The sequence below is a fragment of the Panthera onca genome, chromosome A3 (genome assembly GCF_046562875.1).
Source record: "Panthera onca isolate mPanOnc1 chromosome A3, mPanOnc1 haplotype 2, whole genome shotgun sequence".
Lineage (NCBI taxonomy): Eukaryota > Metazoa > Chordata > Mammalia > Carnivora > Felidae > Panthera > Panthera onca.
This window is the reverse complement of record NC_138341.1, coordinates 40,422,881-40,446,963: the sequence shown is the minus strand read 5'-3', so window position 1 is coordinate 40,446,963 and position 24,083 is coordinate 40,422,881. Positions and strand designations below refer to the sequence as shown.

Here is a 24,083-nt window from a genome sequence, read left to right as displayed (position 1 = left end):
CTGGAAACGGGTTGGGTCTACGTGACTGCAGAAGGATTCAGGTCCTTCTGAATGGCTGTGAGATGCTCTTCCTCAGGTAAATCTGGACTCAGCTACTGTGCTAAGTGAACCCCATGGCTTCGCCTGTGCTCATTATTTGTACTGAGGTTTCCCATTGGGAGGTGCAGAGTGGTTCCTGATATTCCTACACTTGGCCTGAGTTTATGCCGTGGACATCCTGCCACTGAGGGCGGCTGAGAGGAGAAAAGAGTGGGAACTTTTACTGGAACAGTAGCCTCTAAGGAGAACCTTCCCTGGGGAGGCAATTCTCAATTATCAGGCCCAGAGGCCACATCTTCCAGACTGATCAAGGAAAAGTTTACCCTCCTTTCTCTTTCTGTGAACCCACCACCACCCAGTCCATTTTCTGGACAATGATGCCACCTAATGGGAACCAGTAATAACTTTCAGAGCATTTAAGTGAGGATGCCTACCTTTTTAATATAACTCACATTTCTCTGCTTTGTACTTTGCTACCTATTCAGTGCTGTTTGCAAGCTTCTGGTGAGGTCAGGCTCACCAGTACATAGGCAGTCAGGATTTCACAATACTGTTAAGTATTTTTAGATGGCCATAAATACATATATCAAAGAATCATACTGTACACTTCAAATAGATTTCAGTTTTATTTGTCAATTATACCTCAGAAAAGCTGAAAAAAACATTAATTAGGGGCGCCTGGGTGGCTTGGTCGGTTAAGCGTCCGACTTCGGCTCAGGTCATGATCTCGCGGCCCGTGAGTTCAAGCCCCGCGTCGGGCTCTGTGCTGACCGCTCAGAGCCTGGAGCCTGTTTCAGATTCTGTGTCTCCCTCTCTCTCTGCCCCTCCCCTGTTCATGCTCTGTCTCTGTCTCAAAAATAAATAAACGTTAAAAAAATTATTTAAAAAAAAAAAAAAAAATTGGTGGGGCACCTGGGTGGCCAGGTCATGACCTCACAGTCTGAGTTCAAGCTCCGCATCAGGCTCTGTGCTGACAGCTCAGAGCCTGGAGCCTGCTTCGGATTCTGTGTCTCCCTCTCTCTGCCTCTCCCCCACTCGTTCTCTCTCTCTCTCTCTCTCCCTCCCTCTATCTCTCTCTCCCTCCCTCTATCTCTCTCTCTCTCAAAAATAAACATTCAAAAAATTTTTTAAAAATTGGTACAAATGATGTAAATTAATGTAAATAAAAAACCAGATGTACACAAAGTAGAAATGAATGGAGATATACCAAAATGATAATAGGGGCTGGATTAGGCTAGTGTGGTTGTGTTTTCTAAATGCTTTATAATACAATTTGTGTTGTTTTTTTTTTGATTCATCATAAGTGTACTTTTTTATATAGAGAGTAATTGCAGTTGGAAAATACAGAAATAGAAACAAGAAAAACAAAATCACCCATAACTCCACCACTCAGACATACCTACTGCTTACATTTTGGTGGGTTTCTTGTCTTTTTTTTTTTTTTTTTTTTTAACATAGCGTTTATGTATTTTTTTTTAATTGTAATCATTCTGTGTGATTCTTTTATCATTTACTATTACTTTAGTAATCATTCTGTTGCTTTTATGATACCAAAAATCATCCTTTAGACAAAGCTGTTTCCAGGAAACCCTAATGCACAATTTAAATACATTAGGTTCCAAGAAATCTGACCTTAAAATAATTCTTATACTCTTATTTGTGCTATTTGTTCGTGTACATAGAGATACCTTCAAAAGCCAGTCAGGGAACAGGAAAAAAAGTAAGGAAATGATTTTAGAATTTATAGGCAATGTCAACCGACCCCACTGGGATTGAGAGGTGATAGGAAGTGGTTCCAGACCCACAGCACCTGGTCATGTGCCAGCGCCACCTAGTGGTGTGGGTTATGAACAGTCTGAACTCTCTGCATCGCATGGGCGGGTCTGGGAGCTGGACTCTCCTGGTTGGGGACCTTGCTCCAGTATTCTGCCTCTTATCTCTGCTTAGCCTACTGAAAATAGAGCAAGACTACCTGTCAGCACACGGATATATAGACATACGGATCGAGATTTGCATTAGGAGCACCAAATGGACACTGTGAGAAAGAAAAAAAGGGCTCCCAGAGTCTATGAAATGAAAAATTCAAATGGAAAGACAGCAGTTTGGAAACGTAGCCCTTGGGCTGCCTCCAGATCATCCTCCATATTGCAGATCTCTTTTCAGAGCAAATCTCTTCTCCACTTGTATGTAATTCATTTACCTTATTATTATGCAGGAAAATGTATGTCAGTCCTTTCTCTCTGGCAGATATACGTTTGGGCTCTTGGGGAGGCAGGTAGGACCAGAGAAAACACTCTGGTTTGTTAAAGCTCTAAACGGCCGACATGAATCCAGTTCTGCCATTTAGTAGCTCTGTGTCCTTGGCTATGGCTAAGCCACTTAATCTTTCTGAGCTGTTTCTTCATCCCTGGAATGGGGTCATCACAGCTTCTTTGCTAGGTTATAAGGAATAGATGTATTGCCTAGCCCTGTGCTTGTAGTGAAGGGCTCAATAAATTGTAGCTCTTTTTTTTTTTTTATAATAAAACCCTGATTGTTAACTCAGATTGGATTAAAACAATTTAATTCAGTTCACCAATTCTAGGACTTACAGGTTTTTCCCACTTTAAATCTCAGAAATCAGGATGTGTCAGTGGCATGCCAGTGGTTTTTTTCCTTCTTAACAGTTCTATAAAATAATGGTACTTCTTGCATTTGCTGGTGTTTTCAAGGAAATGTGGTAATTAGGTTAGCTGTGTTTGAAGTGCTACAGGGAGACCTGTTTTAAGTGCTCTTGGATTGTGTCTGTAAAGCCTGAACCTGACAGCTGCTTCCATGAGGTCTCATGGTGACAATTCCCCACTGGTCTGTTTCCCAGCCTCAGACTTGAGCTTGTGAGCTACAATTTCTATGAAATTTATTTGGAAAGGGTGTGTTGAACCTTTTAAACTTCACTGAGATTACACAGAGCGCAGATGATAACTCAATCACCTATATATAGCATTTTGTACTGCACAGCATACATGGAGTAAATATATGTTGTTTTAAAGAGTAGGTATGTGGGAGGGTGGGTGTAATCCCTCCTCTAATTCTGTTGGTTCTTTCCCTGCTGTGTAGACTGCTACTTTCTTTCCAGGGCTGTCTGAGGACTGGATGGGCTATTGCATGGAAAATACCTGGCACATATTGGACACAGTAAATAACAGCGGATTGTATTCTCTGTCTCCTTGGTAACTATGCCTAGTCTTTTTCTCTCTTTCAGTCTAATAAAGTTCCTGTTGTTCAGCCCCCGCATCACATGCACCCGTTGACGCCCCTCATCACCTACAGCAACGACCACTTCTCCCCTGGCTCCCCTCCCACACATCTCTCCCCAGAGATTGATCCAAAGACAGGTGAGTCATCTGCCACCCAGGCTGGCCCCCGTGCAGAGAGCTCCAGTGGGGCAGGCTTGTCTTCTCAGGGAACATAATGACCCTGGAATCGGCAGCCCTGGGTTCGGGTCATGTCTTCAACTCCCAAGAGCCCATAACCCTGCCCACTGACATTAGCCCTTTCAGTGTTTTCATCCACACCTCCTGTGTCCCTTCCACATCATCGAGGCATTGTGAGGATTAAAGGAAATTCTATGAGGCAATGTCAGGGCCTGGCTCCACAGTAAGGAGATGGCACTCTTCTGCCATAGATTCTTTACTTTAGATTCTTTACTTTATTTAGACTCTCTTAATACTTTGGGGTGCAATGAGCTGGAAGTGGGGGTGGGTGGGAATCTTTTTCACTGACCTTGAACTCTAGCCCGGCTAGAGGCTATGCCTTCCTAAACCAAGACCTTTGCCTTACACTGAACATTTTCAAATAGAGTTACCAATCTAGCCAGACTTCTAAGTATAGCTTTAAAGCGGTAAGGCCGAGCTGGATTTTTCTTTTTCTTTTTTCTTTTCTTTTTTCTCTTTTTTTTGAGTTGCTCACCAGAACTGTCCATCTTAGGGAAACATAGCTTCATCAAATTCCCAGAGTTGCAGTGGCTCAAAGTATTTTTGGAACCCCTCTTTAAGGAAATCAAAGTTACTGTAAGTTACAAATAATGAGGAGGACAAAAGTGGAATAGAAATCCAAAGTTTACTTCTCCATGAATGAGGCAGGTTTTCTAAAGGGGTAGTTAGCTGATGACTCTGGAGAATGTCTTGGGTCTCTCAGTCCAAGATTTCTGGACCCTTTCTTCGATGACTCCTATGTAAGCAGCTGGAAGTTACTCCTGCTGATAGGTGGGATCCATGTAGCCAGAGAGAAGCTGTGTTTGTCCTGCCTTCCTTGAATATGTCCTTGACTCACCGGCCAGCAGAGCTGGAGAGATGACAGAAGGCAAGGACAATGAAAGGCCTTCCGTGCTCCAGCACACTTGGGGACATGGGGCAAGGGACTTCCCATTTGGTGTTATTTTAAGGTGCTTTGGTAGGGCCAGGGAACAGTCTGACACATGTCTCTTTGAAGCAGGAATCCCCCGGCCCCCTCACCCATCTGAGCTGTCTCCATATTACCCACTGTCTCCTGGAGCTGTCGGACAAATCCCTCATCCTCTCGGCTGGCTCGTCCCACAGTAAGGAAACTAGCAGACTTTCTTACCCTCCTTCCTTCCTCATGCTGTGCTCGGCCTCCTGTACCTCCAGCGTGCTCTGGGATCTGTGTGCAGCACCCCCACCTCCCACAGTGGAGCTCTCTCATCAAAGCCCACGGCTCAGACCTCCCTGCTCTCCCTCGGGCAGCTAGCTCCCCACTCTTACTTCCTACTTCCTGTCCTCTGTCTTTCATCCTTTCTTCCAGCCCCCTCTCCTTCCCTGTCCTGAACAGTCCCATTGTAACCAGTATGCTGACCAGATTTCCGTGCTCCCGGCCCTTATAGGCAAGGACAGCCCATGTACTCCCTTCCTCCTGGTGGCTTCCGGCACCCCTACCCTGCCCTCGCCATGAACGCCTCAATGTCCAGGTGAGTCCCGGGACTGGGGGCTGTGAGCATGAAGTTCCCTTGCAGAGAACGGTCCTCTACTCGTGTCCTTGTCATTTGTGACCATGAAAAGCTTTCTCTTGGCCCTAAACTGGGAGGCACGGGCTCACCTTTTCTCCCCACCCCTCTTTGCTGAGGCGCCTCCTCATACATACTGTACGGTCGGAATGGAGACCACAGACTCGGCTCGTTCTTTGCCCATCTCTCTAAGGGAAGAATTTCAAAGCCCTAGTACTCAGCATCCCCACACGTCCCCCCACCTGCTGGGCTTTGTGGCACTGAAGCCAGAGACTGGAGATGATTAGTGTTTCCTGAAGTGATGTCAGGAGAGGGAACAGCAAAGGGGGCTCCTGTCCCAGGGGCCAGATCTACCTGACAATGGTACCTGTGGTCACAAAGGAAGTGGAACCCACGGCATATGGTGTGGTTCCCCATTGCGGACACTGGCCTCTGACCTGCCACACCTTCTTTTGGATTTTCATCCTACCTGCGTCCAGTACGAAATACAGGAGTCCTGTGCGTTTGTGTGGGAAGGGGAGGTTTGTTGGGTGTTTCCCAAACCTGGTTCTGTCGAGGTCAGTGAATGGGCTTCCATTCCTCAAAGTCTGCCGTGGCAGAGGTATTTACCCAGCTCTGCCATGAAGGCAGGCAGCCACTGGGTCCTCTGCCGGGTGACAAGCATTCAGCCTGAACCCTCGTGTTGTCACTTGTTTCCCCCCTGATACACAGCCTGGTTTCCAGTCGGTTCTCTCCTCACATGGTGGCTCCGGCCCATCCTGGTCTGCCCACCTCAGGGATTCCCCACCCCGCCATCGTCTCCCCCATTGTCAAGCAGGAGCCAGCACCCCCCAGCCTGAGCCCCGCCGTGAGCGCGTGAGTATCAGGCAGCCTGGATGGGACAGTGGCCAGTCTCCGAGCGGCAAATGCCATTTATTTTTCTCCCTGGTGGCATTTAGCAGGCAGCCAGCAGCCTCCCTCAGCCATACCCTTTCTCCTAGGAATTGCTCCCTTTGACTCTCTGTGTCCCCATCCGCTCAGACATCTTTTCTCACAGTGAGGAGAGTTTTACAGACAGGATTTAGAGGCTGAAAGAGGACCTGAGAATGCTTTTGGCTTCCTTCCCCCTCTCCCTTATGCATGAAAACATGAGCCCTTAAGGGAGGATTTTCTCCGGGTCCATAGCTGACCGGTAGCGAAGTTGAGACTACCAGCAAGGCCTGTGCTGTGTCCACTGAGCCATGAAGACAGCAGGAAAGCCAAAGTCCGCGCCTCGTGGCGGGGAGACTCCCTCTTGCTTCTGCCCAAAGCGCCCTGCCCCCTTTCCTCTCTATCACCTGTGACAGGGGGCTCTCACCAGCTCCTCTGCTCCTTCTTCAGGAGACTTTCATAGACTATGGCCTGAAGTCATCCCAAGGCTGAGGGCTGCTTGTGGAAGACACTCGGGGGCTGTAAGCAGCCGTGGCAACTTGAATGGATGACAGCCGGTCATCCCTCCTCCCCGCAGGCACTCATGAGGGGCATGGATTGCGGGTCGGGTGACAGGGTGACCACTGACTCTTGCTAACCGACAGCTTTGTGACTCCCCAGGAAATCACCAGTCACGGTGAAAAAGGAGGAAGAAAAGAAACCCCACGTGAAGAAGCCTCTTAATGCCTTCATGTTATATATGAAGGAGATGAGGGCCAAGGTGGTGGCCGAGTGCACCCTGAAGGAGAGCGCGGCCATTAACCAAATCCTGGGAAGAAAGGTAGGATCCGCTGTTCCCCTCCAGGCTGTGCGGGTCAGCGACCCCCGCATTCCTGCTCCCCGTCATCTCTGACCCTCTCTCCGCAGTGGCACAACTTGTCCCGAGAAGAACAGGCCAAGTACTATGAACTGGCCCGGAAGGAGCGGCAACTTCACTCCCAGCTCTACCCAACCTGGTCAGCCCGGGACAACTACGTACGTGCCCCCTCTGGCCCCGACGGCAGCATCTGCGAGAGGAAGCGGGGAGGGGGATGTGGCTGGATTTATAGAGGACACTTAAGGGCAGGGAGAAGGCTCTATTTCTCTAGAAATAAGGAAGACATTTTAATTCTCAGGAAGTCAACAAGGACATGGTGTTGACGTCCTATGGACCGAGGTAAATCTGTACCCTCTCGTTTGAGGTGGATTCAGCCTTCGAGTCCATAAGTCAAGGTGCAGTGCGAGCTATGTTCTGGCTCTGGTGGCAAGGGTGTCACCAGCCAAGGGTTCTGAACCTGGGGCTTGGAGAACAATGTATGAGCCTCAGCTGGCATTTTTTTTTAAATGTTTATTTTTAAAAGAGAGAGTGCAAGCAGGGGAAGGGCAGAGAGAGAGGGAGACAGAGAATCCAAAGCAGGCTCTGCTCTGTCAGCCCAAAGCCCGACATGGGACTCGAACCCATGAGCCATGAGATCATGACCTGAGCCAAAGTTGAACGCTCAACCGACTGAGCCACCTCAGCTGGCATTTCTAATAACTCTTCGAAACAAGACAGATTTTTGTATGTCTGTTCTTATTTGCTTTTTTTTTTTTTTTTTCTTTCTGGTGAGAGGCCTCAGAGCTGCCTTAGATTTTCAATGGGGCCTGAGTCCCCTCAAAAATGATCGAGAATCACACTGGAGCAGTGCCCAAGGGCACTGAAGGGTGAGGCCTTCCAAGGAGGCCAGGACACTGGGTTGGAGGGGGAAGAATCGAATGGGGAAGGGAAGGCACATTCCAGGAAGGCTCCTCAGAGGCTTCTGTGGAGAGTGTGACCTGAGTGACTCCCCTCCACCCCCAGCTTCTCACCCAGGGTCAAGGGCAGTATGGGCAGTATCTTCTGTCCCCCTAAAGAGCTGTCCCTGGTTACCCCTTTCTTTGGCCATAATTTTCAGGGTAAGAAAAAGAAGAGGAAGAGAGAAAAGCAGCTGTCACAGACACAGTCCCAGCAGCAAGTCCAAGAGGCAGAGGGTGAGTCCTAAGGAGGGCGCTGGCTCTTCTTCCCGCCGTCACAGTCGCACCTGCCTGTGGGTTGTTCCTGGCTCTCTGAAGGGTACAGCGACAGCGCTGTTTCATAATAGCTGCCATTTTCAGGGCCTCTGCCTCTTGGGAGCCTCTTGCATACCCAGGTGGGTGTTATTATTATCCCCTTTTTAGAGATGGCAGATTAAGAGGCTCAGAGAAGTTGGATCTTCCCAGTCATTCCGCTTGTTAAATGGCGGAGGCAGGATTTGATCCCAGCACTTTCCCACTTCAAAGCCTAGGCATTCAGTTCAGTGTAGTTGCATCTTATTTGAGGGTTCTCAAATAAATGTATAAGGTAAAAATTGGAGATATTTGAAATGACCTCTGGAATTCATTCGGGAAGGGGGCGCAGTAGAGACCGACTTGCCACCTATTTGTGAATCCAATAGAAGCAGGTTTCCTGCAAGGTTTGGTTGGTCGAACCCCGAACGAGTTTGCTTGGTATGGGGACCGCTTTGTGCCAAAATGATGTGCTCTGTCTTTTCACACTGCGGTCACACCTGGCACGGAGATGCTCATGCGGTGACAGGTGTTTAGGTCATGCACCTCACCTTGTGCCCCTCACCTCGTGCGCATCTCTGGACAAGTGTAGAGTAGCTGGTACCAACATGCTGTTAGTCTCTCTTCTTTCTCCCTTTCTCTTTCTTTTCTTTCGTCTGTATAATCTGTACATTCGTTTACGTATGAGGACACATAAGTAAAGTGTGTACGTGCTGCCCAACCCACCGTATACCTCCCTGCTTAGCAGGTGCTGTGCCCTCTCTGATAGCACCCTAAGGCAGAGATTTTAAGGCACATTGAATGGAGATCTGTCTCCCGCAGTGGTAAGATTTAGGCAAGGAAGGTGACGGTGTGATAGACCGAGCTGTTTTCCCTGCTATCAGATGCTGAATAGGTCTTTGTCACTTTGACGTTGCCCCTTCTCCATGCTCTAGGTGTCCCTGAATGCAGCTTCCTAGTCTTGAAAGCCTCAGATGTAATTTCAGGCCCTCCTTCCCCTCCCACTGAGCGTCCTTGTGTTCCACCTCAGCAACAGCCACTAGCTGCTCAGCCTTTCGTGTATCTTTTTTCCCCCGTAGGTGCTCTGGCCTCCAAGAGCAAGAAGCCATGTGTTCAGTACCTGCCCCCCGAGAAGTCGTGTGACAGCCCTGCCTCTTCCCACGGCAGCATGCTCGACTCCCCGGCCACCCCCTCCGCGGCCTTGGCGTCGCCTGCTGCCCCTGCTGCAACCCACTCGGAGCAAGCCCAGCCCCTCTCCCTCACCACCAAGCCGGAGAGCCGGGCCCAGCTGGCTCTACACTCGGCCGCCTTCCTGTCCGCTAAGGCGACAGCCACCTCCTCTGGCCAGATGGGCAGCCAGCCCCCACTCCTCTCCCGGCCCCTCCCCCTCGGGTCCCTGCCCACAGCTCTGCTGACTTCCCCCCCTTCCTTCCCCACCACGCTCCATGCCCACCAGGCCCTCCCGGTCCTCCAGGCCCAGCCTCTTTCCTTGGTTACCAAGTCTGCCAACTGAGCTGCCCCCTGACCTATGCAGGCTGTCAAGTGACTCGTCGAGTAGTAATGATTCAGAAGAAACAACGGAAAAAAAAAAAAAAAAAAAAGGAAACTTTATTGGTCAATATTTGACCACTCTGGACTGTTCTGTAAAGTGACTGGTAACAACAGCACTTTACATTTTGTAGATGTAACCAGTAGCTGATCTTAAGGCTTTTTTAAAAAACAAAACAAAACAAAACAAAAAAAATCTTTAAAAGAAAGAGAACTGAAAAGTAGCGTGTTATTCTTCCTGTATGTGCAGTGGTGGATGGGCCTGGGCAGAAGACCCCCTTCTCTCTACCTCTTTCACTTTCTGCCCTGCTCCCTGTTCTCATCGCTCCCGCGTGCCCCCCTCCCTTCCCAGTCCACATGTTGGCCATCGCTGGGCCTCTAGCCTGCTGCCTCTTCATCTAGATGGCGCTCCTGGACATTTTCTTTTCCCTCACCAAGTTTTTCTCCTTTGCTGAGCTCCGTGGGTTCTTGCCTTCATCTCCGTCCTCTGCCCAGGGTAAGGCTGTCATCACGTGAGAAGCCACCTTTGCCTGATTTGTCTCCACCAGCATCCCTTTGTCCTCAGTGGGCCCTAACCCAACAACCTCCAGCTTTTGGTGGGAAGAGAGGTCCTCCAAAATGGTTCTTCCCCCACATTTAAAGGGATTCGAGGTGCCTGCCACTTCCTCGGTGAAGAAGTCTCTGTGCCACCCCCTCACCAGTCCAGACCTCTTCTCCTGGTCCCAGAGTGGCAGACGAGACCTGGCCCCCAGGCCTGGCTCTTGTCCCCTGGGTCAGTGCTAGCACAATCTGCCAAAGGTCGAAACTCCCTCCTCCCTCCCCCCATCACCTCACATGCTTCTTCTGTGTGTATTTCTTTTTGTTTTTATGGGGTTTTTTGGAGCAATTTAAACTTCCAGTTGTTTATTTTCACAAAAGAAAATAAAATTGCAGTTGCAAGACCTTTTCTGAGTATTTTAGTCCTTCTGTTGAATCGAGCCCCCATCTTCATACCAAGCCCTGTGCTAGATTTTTGTGGGGCCCGGGGAGGGGAGAATATGAAAACATGCCTGACGGAAAAATGCAACCCAACGTTCAGCCTCAAATGTACAGAGACCAGTCAGCATCAATGACTGAGATCCAAAGAGAGGAATCTTTATTTTCATTTATCTTATAATTGCCAAGATATAAGGGGGGCCTTTGTCATTTTGCATGGTACCTAGCACCACCATTAATTTCTTGTCTAACAGCTTTATTGAGCTATAATTCACAGAACATGCGATTTACCCATTTGAAGTATACAATTCACTGGGTTTTGTATGTTCAAACTTGTGCATCCATCATCACAGTCAATTTTAGGACATTTTCACTGCCTCAAAAAGGAACCGCAAACCCTTTAGAAGACATCCCTAATTCCTCCCCTCACCCCCCACAGTCCCAGGCGACCACAAATCTATTTTCTGTCTCTGGATTTGTCTATTATGGACACGTCATTTTTTTTTTTTTAAAGCTTGTTTATTGAGAGAGAGGGAGAGCACAAGCCGGTGAGGCACAGAGAGAAGGAAAGACAGAATCCCAAGCAGGCTCCACGCCATCAACACAGAGCCCAATGTATAGCTCAAACTTGCAAACTGTGAGATCATGACCTGAGCCGAGATCAACAGTTCGATGCTTAACTGAGCCACCAAGGCACCCCTGCACATGTCATTTAAATGGGACCATGCGGGGGCTGGCTCAGTCAGAAGATCATGTGCCTCCTGATCTCAGGGACGTGAGTTCAGGCCCCATGTTGGGTGTAGAGATCACTTAAATAAATAACAGTTTTTAAAAAATAATAAATGGGATCATACAACACATGGTCCTTTTTCATTGACTTCTTTCAGCCTATGATTTTCAAGGTTCATCCATGTTGTAGCATGTCTCAGTACTTCATTCCCTTTTCTACTTGTGATGGTACAACATACGTAATATAAAATTTGCCATTTTAAGGGTGCCTGGGTGGCTCATGTCAGTTAAGCGTCAACTCTTGATTTCAGCTCAGGTCATGATCTCATGGTTCATGGGTTTGAACCCCGCATCAGGTCCAGACTGTGCCAGAGCCTGCTTGGGATTCTCTCTCCCTCTGTGCTCCTCCTCTGCTCACACACACACTCTCCCTCCCTCCCTCTCTTATAAAATAAACATTTTAAAAATCTGTTGTTTTGTATTTAAAAGTTTTTTTAATTAAAAAAAATTTGCCATTTTAACTATTTGTAAATGTACTCAGTGGCACTCATTACATTCACAATGTTGTGTCACCACCAACACTATTTGCAAAACTTCATCACCCCAAACAGAATCTACATAACCATTAAGCAATAACCCCCCTCCATCCCACTCCCCACCCCACCCCAGCCCCTGGTAAACTCTAATCTACTTTCCATCAAATTTCCTTGAATTTGCCTATTCCAAATAGTCTATGTAAGTGGAATCATCAAACATTCATCCTTTTGTGCCTGGCTTATTCGACTTAAATCAATGTTCTCCAGGCCATCCACTTTGTAGCATGTATCCAAATGTTTCCTTTTTTATTTTTTTGAGCTTTGCTAAAATACTTCAGTCTTCCTTTACCTTTTTGAGTACTTGCCAGGTTTTTTTTGTTTTGTTTTGTTTTTTTGTTTTGTTTTACCCTACTCAGACATAGCTTTTTTTTAATTATAAATGTATATAATATAAAATTTACCATTTTAACTTAAAAAAATGTTTAATGTTTATTTTTGAGAGAGACAGAGCATGAGCGGGGAAGGGGCAGAGAGAGAAGGAGACACAGAATCCGAAGCAGGCTCTAGGTTCTGAGCTGTTAGCACACACAGAGCCCGACGCAGGGGTCAACCCAGGAACTGTGAGATCATGACCCGAGCCGAAATCAAGAGTCAGACACCTAACCAACTGAGCCACCCAGGCGCCCCTTTTTTAACTTTTTAAATGGACAGTTTAATGGTGTTAAGTACATTCACAACATCATGCACCATAACCACTGTCAATTTCCAGAACTATTTCATCATCCAAAACACAAACTACTCATGAAACATTAACTTCCCACTCCCCCTGGCCCCAGACTTCATGAACCTCTAATCTTTCTATTTATGAATTTTCCTATTCTCAGTATCTCCTATAAGTAGAATCCTACAATATTTAATATTTGTCCTTTTGTGTCTGGCTTATTTCACTTAGCACAATGCTTTTAAGATTCATCTACATTGTGGCACGTATCAAAATTTGATTCCCTTTTACAGCTAAATCCATTATGTATACAAGCCATTGTTTATCTGCTCATCTATTGATGAGTACATGGAGTTTTTTTATACCTTTTGGCTATTGTGAACTGCTTTGAACATATGAGTATGTTTGAGTCCCTGTGTTCAATTCTTTAGGGTGTATATCTAGGAGTGGAATGGCCGGGTCATATGGTTAACTATGTGTCAACTTTTTGAGGAATTGCCAAACTGTTTTCCATAGCAGCTGCACCATTTTACATTCCAACCAGCAATATATGAGGGTCCAATTTCTCCACATCCTTACCAACACAGTTTTTCTTTCTTTCTTTGTTTATTATAGCTATCCTGGTAGGTATGAAGTGGTATCTCAGTGTGATTCTGATATGTATGTAATACTAATAATGTTGAGCATCTCTTCACATGCTTATTAGACAGTTTTCCCAGACTATTCTATTTGTTGAAAAGACTTCTGTCTTAGCACACCCTAATTGGAAATCAGCTGACCATAAATGTAGAGGCTGATTTCTGGACTCTATTGAATTCTATCCAACTCATCTATATGTCTTTATGCCAGTACCACGCTGTCCTAACTACTGTAGCTCTGTAGTAAGTTTTATTTTTAAAAAAATGTTTATTTTTGAGGGGGGGGAGGGGTAGATTACTTAAATAAAAACTTTTTTTAAAAATCTTTAAAAAAAAAAGATTCATCAATTCACTTCTTTTAGCAAGAACAGTCACATTTCTGAAATAATTTGGTAAAAGATTTCTCACTTCTCTGTGATTCTTATTCTCTTCTCAGTAATGAGTGTGTGTGTGAGAGAGAGATTTCTTACAGCAGGAAAACATTGAGAAGCATGTTAAAGGGTTTTTAAATAACAAAGTACTTGGTCCTGAAAACTATATTTACGCCACGTACTGTTCCTTGAAATTCTGAAGACTTTCAACTGACTAGAACTACATGGCATGTAACCTAAAGATTGTACTCAACAGACTATTATAGAGTAGTGTTATTTCCCCTGGTGGTTGTAGTATTTTTTGGTAGGATTACATTTCAACCTTAGTTAACTGGAATATTTTCTGATGTACTTTTGTGTCTCACAAAGACTTATGTCCTGGACAACATCATTTACTCCTAATCTGGCTCTACTCCAGCCTCATCACCTGCCATTTTCCTTATTGTCTGTTATCTGGCAATCCTGTCCTCGTCTTTAAGACCTACACGAAATGTCATGTTCCCACCTGCCTCCAGACCTTTGCACACACTGTGCACTCAGCCAGGAGAGCTCACCTTTTCCCCTCAACTTCACCTGGGAAATACACTCTTTGGCTCTCAGCCCAAAAGTCCCTTTCTCAGCAGAGATCACAGTTTCGGCATTTTGCTTTCTTGGCATTTCTTAGAATGCATACTCACACACACAATTTCCATAAATAATTAATATTTGTATCATCCACTAGATTACATGCTCCATTAAGTTAGCTCGCCTGGCAAATGTTTATAAAAGGATTTCAAGCGGTAATTAATGTATAAACAACAGCACTTTAAACAGTGGGATACAAAACTATTTACCCAATAATATCAACTTGGAGGAAAGTGGATATGCACAGAAAAAATACACCAATTAAGACAGAAAAGAAAATGAATGCTTTTGTATTTGTTTAAAAAAAACTCACGCTAGATGGGAACACAACAAAGGTAAGTGGTAACCTGTAGAATGGTAGGGAGCAAGAACTTTCTAATGTATACCTCTTTTTTTTTTTTTTTTTTTTGTATACCTCTTTTTTAATATCCCATTTTGATTTCTGAACCATTAGAATATATTACCTAATCAAAAATATTAAATGTTTGCAAGACAGAAAATACACTAAAACTTTAATAGTGATTATCCCGGAAGAGTGGGACAACGATTTTGTTTTGTATTTCTACAGGTTTACTAAATTTTCTACAGTGAATATGAGTAACTTCCATGACCAGAAAAAGGATGTATTTTTTAGAAAAGATCTCTGGGGACCTCGGAGAGCAGTTTCTGTGGGGTCGGGAAAGAGAGGAGCTGGGATGGGAAGACTCCCGCTACAAAGGTGGCAGGATGGGTGTCTGTTTCAAGATAGGAGACACCAGAGTACAGCACGTTTGTGTGCTACAGCGAAAGAACCACGAGAAAGGGAGAAGTTAAAAATGTGAGCACAGGTTGGAGCCAAGAGGGGCCGAACCCCAGTGACGTCACTCCCATGGGATCACCCGCGGACCAGGGAGCTCCTGTTCGACCTGTATCGTCTCGGAAGTACAAGGGGAGAGAAGGAAAAGGAGAGTGATGTTTGTAGCGGCTGCAAAGCAGGGAAGAAACCTGGAAAAGGAGGAGACTGTTAGATGCCTGCACTGAAGAACGGAACCACAGCACAGGGTAAGGGAGGAACCACCAGACACTCCAGCCTTTTCCTAAGCTCCTCCCTTCGCCTAAGCGTGCGGCGGAAGACGCACGCAGGAAGGGGCGGAGCCAAGAGCACTAAGAGCGCGCACGCGCGGGTCTCGCGAGAGCAGTAGAGGGCGGAAGCACAGTTATTGCAGGATGCGGTTCCTGGTTGCGTTGATCCTGCTGAGCGTCGTAGTGGCGGGTAAGACCCCCCACTCCCACCCCAAATAATCCCACTCTCACCCCTAGGCCCACCATCCTCACCGCCCCGGGTCGCTCTCTGAGCTCGGTACTTCTCTGCCGTAGTCACCCCTCCGCTTGCCATCACCCACCTCCCCCGTTTGCCAGTTGCCTCGGTTTCATCTAGCTTTGAGGGCTCCCTTCTCTTGGCCTCCCTCTCTTCAGGGCCATCTGGTTTCTCTGTTTCAGTAGACCTACCGCTAGAAAACTCTAGCCAGTCGCAGCCTCAGGCCACGGGAGACAGCTCTAGCAAGGGGAAGTCCCAGGTGCAGTCCATAGAAGATGACTCTAACAAGAAGAAGCCCCAGCTACAGTCCACGGGAGATAACTCTAACAAGGAGAAGTCTCAAGTGCAGTCCTCGGGAGACGGCTCTAGCAAGGTGAATCCCCAGCCACAGTCCACGGGAGACGGCTCTAGCAAGGTGGATCCCCAGCCACAGTCCCCGGGAGACGGCTCTAGCAAGGTGGATCCCCAGCCACAGTCCACGGGAGACGGCTCTAGCAAGGTGGATCCCCAGCCACAGTCCACGGGAGACGGCTCTCGCAAGGTGGATCCCCAGCCACAGTCCAAGGGAGATGGCTCTAGCAAGGTGAATACTCAGCCACAGTCCACGGGAGATGGCTCTAGCAAGCTGAATACCCAGCCACAGTCCGCAGGGGATGGTTCTAGCAAAGTGAATACCCAGCCACAGTCCACAGGAGACAGCTCTCGCAAGGTGAATACCCAGCCGCAGTCCACGGGAGACGGCTCTAGCAAGGTTGATCCCCAGCCACAGTCCTCAGGAGAGGGCTCTAGCAAGGTGAATACCCAGCCACAGTCCTCAGGAGACGGCTCTAGCAAGGTGAATACCCAGCCACAGTCCACAGGAGACAGCTCTGGCAAGGTGAATACCCAGCCGCAGTCCTCCGGAGATGGCTCTCGCAAGGTGAATACCCAGCCACAGTCCACGCAAGATGGCTCTAGCAAGGTGAATACCCAGCCACAGTCCACAGAAGATGGCTCTAGCAAGGTGGAGTCTCAGCCACAGTCCGTGGGAGACAGCCCTAGTAAGGTAAAGCCCCAACCGCAGTCCACAGGACAGGGCTCCAGCAAGCAGAAGCCCCAGCCCCAGACCACGGGAGATGACCCTAGCAAGGAGAAGCTGCAGCAGCAGTCCTTGAACTCCAACAAGCTGGTCTCCAACCCCTCCTCTGATAACAAGGAACCCACCAATCCTGACTTAAACATACCAGCTGACAAAGATACCTCTCTGCATGCTTCTAGAGGTGAATCTGGGGAGACAGTATTACTGGACTCTGACCCCACTTCTCCACAGCAGGAGAGAGAAGGTAAGTCTTCAGAGCTTACAGAAGATGTGGAGCCCAAGAAGGCTGAGGAAGGCGATACAGAGCCTGAAGGTTCACTGCCCCAAGAAGAGAAAGGGATGCCCGGCCTTGCCTCCAGTGAGAACCGTGAAGGAACACTTTTGGATTCCATGGGTAGGGAGAATGATGACCTTTATAAAGACAGTCTTGGAAGTGCCAGTGCAGAGAGCAGCCACTTCTTTGCATATCTGGTGACTGCAGCCATACTTGTTGCTGTCCTCTATATTGCCTATCACAACAAGCGGAAGGTAAGTCAAGAGTTGCCTTAAGAAGAGGAATGGGATTTCCTCCACCCTGAAAGTTTGGTGTGTGGGCTGGTATCTATCACTCATCTGCCTATGAGCACTGGGGATTTTAAGACAAACTTCGGTTTATCCTCAGATTCTGCTACGGCTCTCTACTCTCATTTTATAAATGATTTGTTTTCATGTCAGATACCTTTGAGTGCCCTCTGCTGCTGTATTAGGTGCTAAGTAAGGACATTATTGTGATCTGACCTGAATTGGGGTCTCCTCCCATAATCTTAAACTTAGGTCCTTTACAGCCTTAGAGAACCTGAGTACCTGACAGTTCGTAAATACAGTACTCTGAAGATGGTGAATGATTTCTAGTTTCCTTTCCCAAGCTTTTACCTTCCGTCTGCAATGGCAGAAAGAGTGGTTACATAGTCTTTGACATCAACAGCAGAGCCCAGGGAGTGTCTTCTACAGTCAGTTGAGTTTCTGATTAGAAGAATGGCCAGAAATTGCATGGAGACACTCATCTTTTACTACTTTAGCAGTGTTTGGTGTAGAGTAATATCTGTTGCTTAGCAACCACTCTGATGACAAAATGATTGCATTTCGTATTGAGTCCTAAGAATTTAGTAGTTTCTACAGCCTGGTTAAAATTGGAGCGTTCAATTTGTCAATATGCCTATGACTGTAAGGAATGAGGGAAGACGTTTAACAAAAAGGTGTTCCTTATTCTACATCCAGAAAGTAACCGTAGATGTGAAAGTGGTAAGGTTAAAGTGGAGCAGGTGTGGGGTGAAAAAGTACATTTGCAGATAAGCAATAATTATTGCTTGTGAGTAAAAAAGGAGTGTCTTATCCTAGAGCTTTCTGGGGAGGAGTTGGCAGATCTTTGTACTCGAGTAAATCATATAGACTCCCACAAGCCAAAGCCCAGAACAGTCTTCTTCCCATCTGTTACTTCATACTTAGTAGTATAAAAGATTCTGAGGTGACTGGAGGCCCTGTCCTCCTTAAAATTGTCATAACTTAAAAAGGTCTCTTTGGGGCGCCTGGGTGGCTCAGTCGGTTGAGCGTCCGACTTCGGCTCAGGTCACGATCTCGCGGTCCGTGAGTTCGAGCCCCGCGTCAGGCTCTGGGCTGATGGCCCAGAGCCTGGAGCCTGCTTCCGATTCTGTGTCTCCCTCTCTCTCTGCCCCTCCCCCGTTCATGCTGTGTCTCTCTCTGTCTCAAAAATAAATAAACGTTAAAAAAATTAAAAAAAAAATCTTTTAAAAAGGTCTCTTTGTGGGTGTACTACTCTTTCACTGTCAGGGTCCTTAACAAATGTACTACCAGGTGATTACCTCTGATTTCAGAGACTGAGATATGTCATTGTAGAGTCACTTGTTAATTTCATTTTCCTTTCCCCAGATTATTGCTTTTGTGCTAGAAGGAAAAAGATCTAAAGTTACTCGACGGCCAAAGGCCAGTGATTACCAGCGTTTGGACCAGAAGGTAAGGAAAGAAGCCCCAGGTCTGTGGGAGGGATAGGCAGTCTCAGATAGGCCCAGCAGAGCACTTACATTTGACACGATGGCCATTGCCCCACCCTTTGCGGACCACAAAGTAGAGATGTCCGTATGTACGTGTCTGCAGTGTGAGAGCTAGAAGAGACCTCCACATGCTGTAAGTCAGCTCCCTCCCTTGACAGAAGAGGAAATTCAGGCCCAGAAACCTGATTCCTCCTCCCCGCCCCCGCACCGAAGTTCCCACTACAAATTTGTGTCACAATCAAGACCTGATGGCAACCCCCTAGGCACCCATCCTGTGCTTTTTGCACCAAACCAACACTTCACAAATTTTAGTAGGCACATGAATCACCCTGGGAATTGTGATGAAAAGTCTGACTGATTACATATGGGTGGAATCTCTGCTTCTACGTTTCTAGGAAGTTCCCAGGTGACATCACATGCTGTGGAGCCATGCTTTAGGTAGCAGAGCATTTGACTACACTCCCCGAATACCAGTGAGTCCAGAAACATCTAGGCCTCCAACTCTAGAGATCAGCCCTACTAAACTGTGGACTCGATTTCCTAAGTGCAGCCAACTCACACCTGCCAGAAAGCAAAGCATTCCTTCCACCCCACAGAGTAGGAGCTGAGCAGGATTCTCCCCAAAAGCAGCCTGAGTGGGAACAGGGTATTTCCACTGCCTTGCCAGCACACACCCCTCCTTTCCCCTTCTATGTAAGGACAGTCAGGACATTGGTAAATAGTACTTGGTGGCTTGACTGTAAGTTTTCCTAAGACTCCCTACAGGTAACACAGTTCACATGTATAGCCCATACCAGCAACAGAATAAGCCACTCAGCTCCAAACACCTTTGCTAACTAGCCCAGTAGGTCAACTTCACAATTTAGCCTTGGCCTAGTACTTTTCCGGATAATTGACTTTAAGGATTCATTTCCCTTTCCTAATTAAAATGTACATGTAAACAATTCAAAACAACACAGAAATACTACAAAGCAGAGACCAGGATTTCCATATTCCTTTCACCAAGTGTGTATCTTTCTAGTATATGTTTGATTTCAAACTGACTTTCAAAATAATTTTATGTGCTTTTATTTTACCGATTGCTCTTTGTATGTTGGAGCGGCAGCTTATCTTAATTCTGAATTTTTTCCCTGAACTGCAACTCCTGTAGGATCTTGTATTCCCCTAGATTCATAGCAGTGAGGTGTATTCCCCTGGAAGGAGATTAATGTCACAAATGAATTGTGTTGCTCTCGTTTCAGATTTGATTTCTCTGTTCTTGAGAACTTTGTCCTCCCTGCTGATTTGTTTTTAAATCAAGAGAAATGAAGAAAACAAAGTACTGTGACCTAAGAGACACCCCCTCCTCTAGGGTTTGGTGGCAAATCTGGCCTGGCAGAGGCGGGGGGTATTGCTTAGCTTTTTGCACCTGCACTTTGGTGACCTTGTACTCCTGTGTCCCCATCACCTATGCTGGTGTCTTCCATCCTTTCCTCCTCTGAGTGTGAGTAGAGGGAGCATGTGGGAAGCCAGCTATGACCAAAGGGAGACCTCAGCCCCAGGCAGGCTACTGCTGCTGACTGCCTTCCCTTGGGCCTTGGCCCTTTCGTAGTTGCCCCTTGAAAACAGCATTGCACCCACCACAAGTTATCTTTGCAGACCTAGGAGAAAACTAGGTTGAAAAGTCAACCTAGGAGAAAACTCACCTGCAGGTTGAGGTGCTTCTATACCAAGGCCTCATCTGGAGGGATGTGCCCTACAAAAGATGTAGAAGGTGAATGCTGACGGGCAAAGGGCTACTTTGAATACGTAATTCTCTTCAAAGGCTTCAGCAGCAAACCAAAACAGCTTTTAAAAAGTGCTTTATTGCCTGCAGTCCAACCTGTCTAGTGTAAGTTCTTCACATTTTCCTGATATTTTCGTATTACTTAAGACAAAGTGTGTCAACTTCCATTTGGTTGTACTGAGCATAAACTGAACTTGGGGATTCTGGAAGTAAAGCTGTAAAGCCACGGTTCCCGTCACAGATTTTTAAAAATATAGTTATGATTATTGAAAATACTGTTTGGCTATACTCATAATTGTAACAGGAACTTTTTAAAATAGGGTGAGCTCATACTTTGCAGCAGAAAATGTGCAGGAGGGTTTGGTTTTGATCTGCATTATTTTCCTAGGGTTTTATGAAAGGTTTCCCATAAACTCTGTTTGACATTTGTTGCCTAAAATAGACAAATTAGACTTGTAGTCAGAAACTAACTGTACTGTCTCTTTTACCTTAATCTAGTTAATGGTTCTCTATCTGATATAGGATGTCAAGGGTAATTAGTAAAAACTCTCCTTCCATTCCATGTCAGAGGTTGTTAAAACTTAAGAAATTCAGAGAGTTCCCCTGGGGTAACTGAGGGTAGTGTTTTGGATCATGCTGTGGTTTGAAGTTTTACTTAAGTCCGTTCTAGCTGTGCTACCTATTATAGAGAGCCTAGAGAGAGTTGTTCTGCAGAGAAAAAATGGAATTAGAATAGCTGATTTCAGGGAAATACAAAGAATGTGGGAAGTGAGGGGTGGGATGAATTCTGTGCTGCTGAAGTCATTCTGCAGAAAAGACCATCCTGTTGGCACATTACCTTGCACCTCACTTAAAACAGCATGGCTTTGAGTTGAGATTTATGGAGACAAGGAATAAATGAATGCTCTCGGCATCATGCCCTCTTCCTGTGCATCAGTCTTATAACACTTTCCTCTGAGGAATTTTCTGTCCGGCTCTCCTAGCATTCTATAAAACCACAGTTCCCCTTTGCCTACCTTTCCTTCTCCCCTCTGTTTTCTGTTTCTCCGTCTACACTAGCACCTTACCTTTATGCATGCCCAGATTTCCCGTTCCCATCCATCCTGTTTGTTACTCCTTCCCTTCGTAACCTTTGTACACTCATGTCAGTCCCTGTCTTCCTACTAGTAGTGTTTTTCCTGAGGTTCAGATTGCCAAAGGTAATGGCTTATTCTCAAAGCTTAGTCTTGTTCTGGATAGAACTGAACATTATTGACCATCCAAATTGAAATTCCCCCCTTCTGGTTTCTCTGACTGACTGTCCTGGCTTCTAAGAACTTTGCTTTACCCTGTGCTGGTGGGGGAAGAGAGCCCTCAAAGGCTGGTTTCTCTCTTCCTTCATCTTCCCAGAAATTCATCCATCCCTCATCCTCTGAGTGAGTGACTCCCAAGTATTTATCCTTGGCCTGGTTCCCAAAGAACCAAATCCTGTTGTGCGCTGTTAGTTTGCTCTGTTGGCACTAAAAACTGAAGTTCTCTCTAATACCCATTAAGCTGCCCATCTCAGCTGCCCATTTTATTTGTCTCAGCTCCAAACTATGTGGTCTTTTACCATTTTTATCTGTTACAACAGACCTATCCATTAACAACAACAACAACAACAAAGTCTCCAGTATAATCTTTCCTTCCATTTTCCTTGCTTTCCTGTTGCACCCCCACCACTTCACTTCTCTCCTGAATTCCCAACCCGCCCAAGAGCCATCCTAACTGGTCCTCCTGTCCATCTTCTCTCATGTACAGATTGATCTTTCCAAAATCCTTGCCCTGATCTAAAGCTTCTGTCTACCTCTCATGGCTTAGAGAATCTAGCTTTATAGACTGTAGTGTTCGGGATTCTGCAGATGGGCACTTTCTTGCCAGGTTTTCTCTGCATCCTGCCCAGGCTCTTGTCAGGCCCATCTAGGCCTCTGTGCCTTTTTGTTGTTGCTGTGCCCTCCATTCCCTGGCTTCCGTGGTTGTTCTTCAGTCAGGGCACGCTCCTTTCTCTTCTTTCACTTGCCTCCCCAGATGTTTCTTCAGGCCCCAGCTCAGGTTTTTCCATGCACCTTCTTAACTCCTCCACCACGTGATTGTTGGCTCTTTCCATTCTATTCTAATAACTCTTAATAATGCCAATCACAAATTTTGTAACTCCAGCAAAAAAGAGCAGACTTATCTGATGTCTGTATCTGGTCTCTCCTCCCCAAAACGAAGCTACTTGCAGGAGTGCCCTTGGCACCACCTGCATAGCTGCCTAGTATAGTGACATCCCCTAGGTACTTCAGGAGTTCAGTGTCTTCTTGCAGAGACATTTTCCTTGTTCAGGACGTCTGAATGTGACTTACCTGACGTCTCATACAGCTCTTCCTGGCTACTGGTTGCTGTCCCTTACTGATAGACTTTGCTTGTAAGGAGGGTGAGCAGAAAGAAAGATTGGTTTCAGGAACCAAGAGGGTTGGCACCAAGTGGATGCATAAGGATTCTGTGGAGTCCGCATAGTTCCATTTTTTGAGCATCCGAGAAGTATCGTTTCTTGTGCTAAAAGAGTACAATAGAATTTAAGCTTCACTGTAGAAATTACCCTGAAGGAACTCTCTCACACCAGCGGAAAACTTTTCTCAGTAGTTGTCCTTTTGAAGATAAACTATTGATAGCATGTTTTTCTAGAGGTGGGGTGGATGAGGGTGAGCTGGCTTGAGGCATCTCTCAAGGTGGGGGCGGGGGGGGGCGGGGAAGGGTAGGGGTGGGCAGGTAAGTCCCTGGAGCCACGAGAAGCACCGCTATCTAGACAGCTATGTCTTTCCTGCCCCAGCCTTTGGTTGAAAATTGATTTCTAGTAGGAGGAATCTGTGTTTCAGTCATGGATGTCAGTAGAGGGGTTTCGTTTCTTGCTACAGATTACTGAGTAGAATTATTTAAAGATGCTCTTCTGGACTCTGGGGGAACGAAGGCTAGTCTATCTAGAAAGGCTACAACAACTCGGAAAGACCTGACAATGAGCTATATGTATGCTGACGTTTCTTTTCCCATAATGGCTTTTAATGAAACGTTTGGTGATAGAATTATAAACCTCTAGAATTCCCCTGATGGTGATTCTCATTTTTTTCTCTACTTCATGTCATCTAAATCAAAAAAGGAAGCCTGCTTCTTGTTTTTACAAGGTAACTTGATACATAATGCTGTTATGTATGTGTGATGAAAGCTAGCACACTTCGCACATGTTCTGAATCACTTGAACGGGGAAGAGAGTATCTTGTACACCAGACACCAGATCCTGGTGTCCTTCCAGCTGTTTTCTGAAAAGTCTTGCTGAGAAGGTTGCCTTTGACATTGCCTTGCTTAAGGAAGAATCCTGGGAAGAGATTTCCAGGTTCCATTTAACTATTCATCCAGAGAAAGACTGAATCTCAACTCACCTAGTTCCTCAAGACACCTGTGAATTTCCTAAATGTCCCAGTTGAGAAACTCCTCCGTAATAGTGTTGGGTCTGAGCTGTGAAGCTACAAGCTGCCAACAAAAGCAGCCTCCTCACACTTAGATATTCCTTTAATTCAGAAGTTTCTCATGTTAAATAAATGATTGTTGAAGTTGTCTCCCTGTTTTGTTTACCGGATTAGTAGAGTGCCACTGTTTTTGCAATGTTTTATATTTTCAGCTTTTTTTAAATTAACTATATGATTACTTAATTTTATTTTTTTAAAGCTTA

At 46.2% G+C, this 24,083-nt stretch overlaps 2 protein-coding genes across 8 annotated transcripts in view; both read left to right on the top strand.

The window, feature by feature from the left end:
- The window catches only part of TCF7L1 (transcription factor 7 like 1), a 159,123-nt gene extending 148,600 nt beyond the window's left edge, over positions 1 to 10,523 (top strand). For 2 of the 4 annotated variants that reach the window (XM_060656276.3, XM_060656295.3), the window contains 8 exons: positions 3,281 to 3,413; positions 4,510 to 4,615; positions 4,919 to 5,002; positions 5,750 to 5,893; positions 6,608 to 6,767; positions 6,854 to 6,961; positions 7,900 to 7,975; positions 9,109 to 10,523. In XM_060656276.3, coding sequence (XP_060512259.2) covers positions 3,281 to 3,413; positions 4,510 to 4,615; positions 4,919 to 5,002; positions 5,750 to 5,893; positions 6,608 to 6,767; positions 6,854 to 6,961; positions 7,900 to 7,975; positions 9,109 to 9,542 — 1,245 coding nt within the window. In that variant the 3' untranslated portion in view covers positions 9,543 to 10,523. The remainder of the gene's footprint in view (positions 1 to 3,280; positions 3,414 to 4,509; positions 4,616 to 4,918; positions 5,003 to 5,749; positions 5,894 to 6,607; positions 6,768 to 6,853; positions 6,962 to 7,899; positions 7,976 to 9,108) is intronic. The other 2 variants (XM_060656286.3, XM_060656304.3) reach the window with 1 other exon arrangement.
- Positions 10,524 to 15,083: 4,560 nt separating this feature from the next.
- TGOLN2 (trans-golgi network protein 2) lies at positions 15,084 to 23,970 on the top strand. 4 transcript variants are annotated; one of them, XM_081795247.1, is made up of 5 exons: positions 15,084 to 15,423; positions 15,651 to 16,345; positions 16,388 to 17,074; positions 18,473 to 18,556; positions 19,836 to 23,970. In XM_081795247.1, exons 1-5 carry the CDS (start codon positions 15,378 to 15,380, stop codon positions 19,839 to 19,841), a joined length of 1,518 nt encoding a protein of 505 aa, XP_081651373.1. In that variant the 5' UTR covers positions 15,084 to 15,377; the 3' UTR covers positions 19,842 to 23,970. The 4 variants fall into 4 exon arrangements, with proteins under 4 accessions (XP_081651373.1, XP_060512235.1, XP_060512210.1 ...); XM_060656252.3 differs by having other exon boundaries at positions 15,651 to 16,429; positions 16,781 to 17,074; XM_060656227.3 differs by having other exon boundaries at positions 15,085 to 15,423; positions 15,651 to 17,074.
- The last annotated feature ends 113 nt before the right edge of the window (positions 23,971 to 24,083 follow it).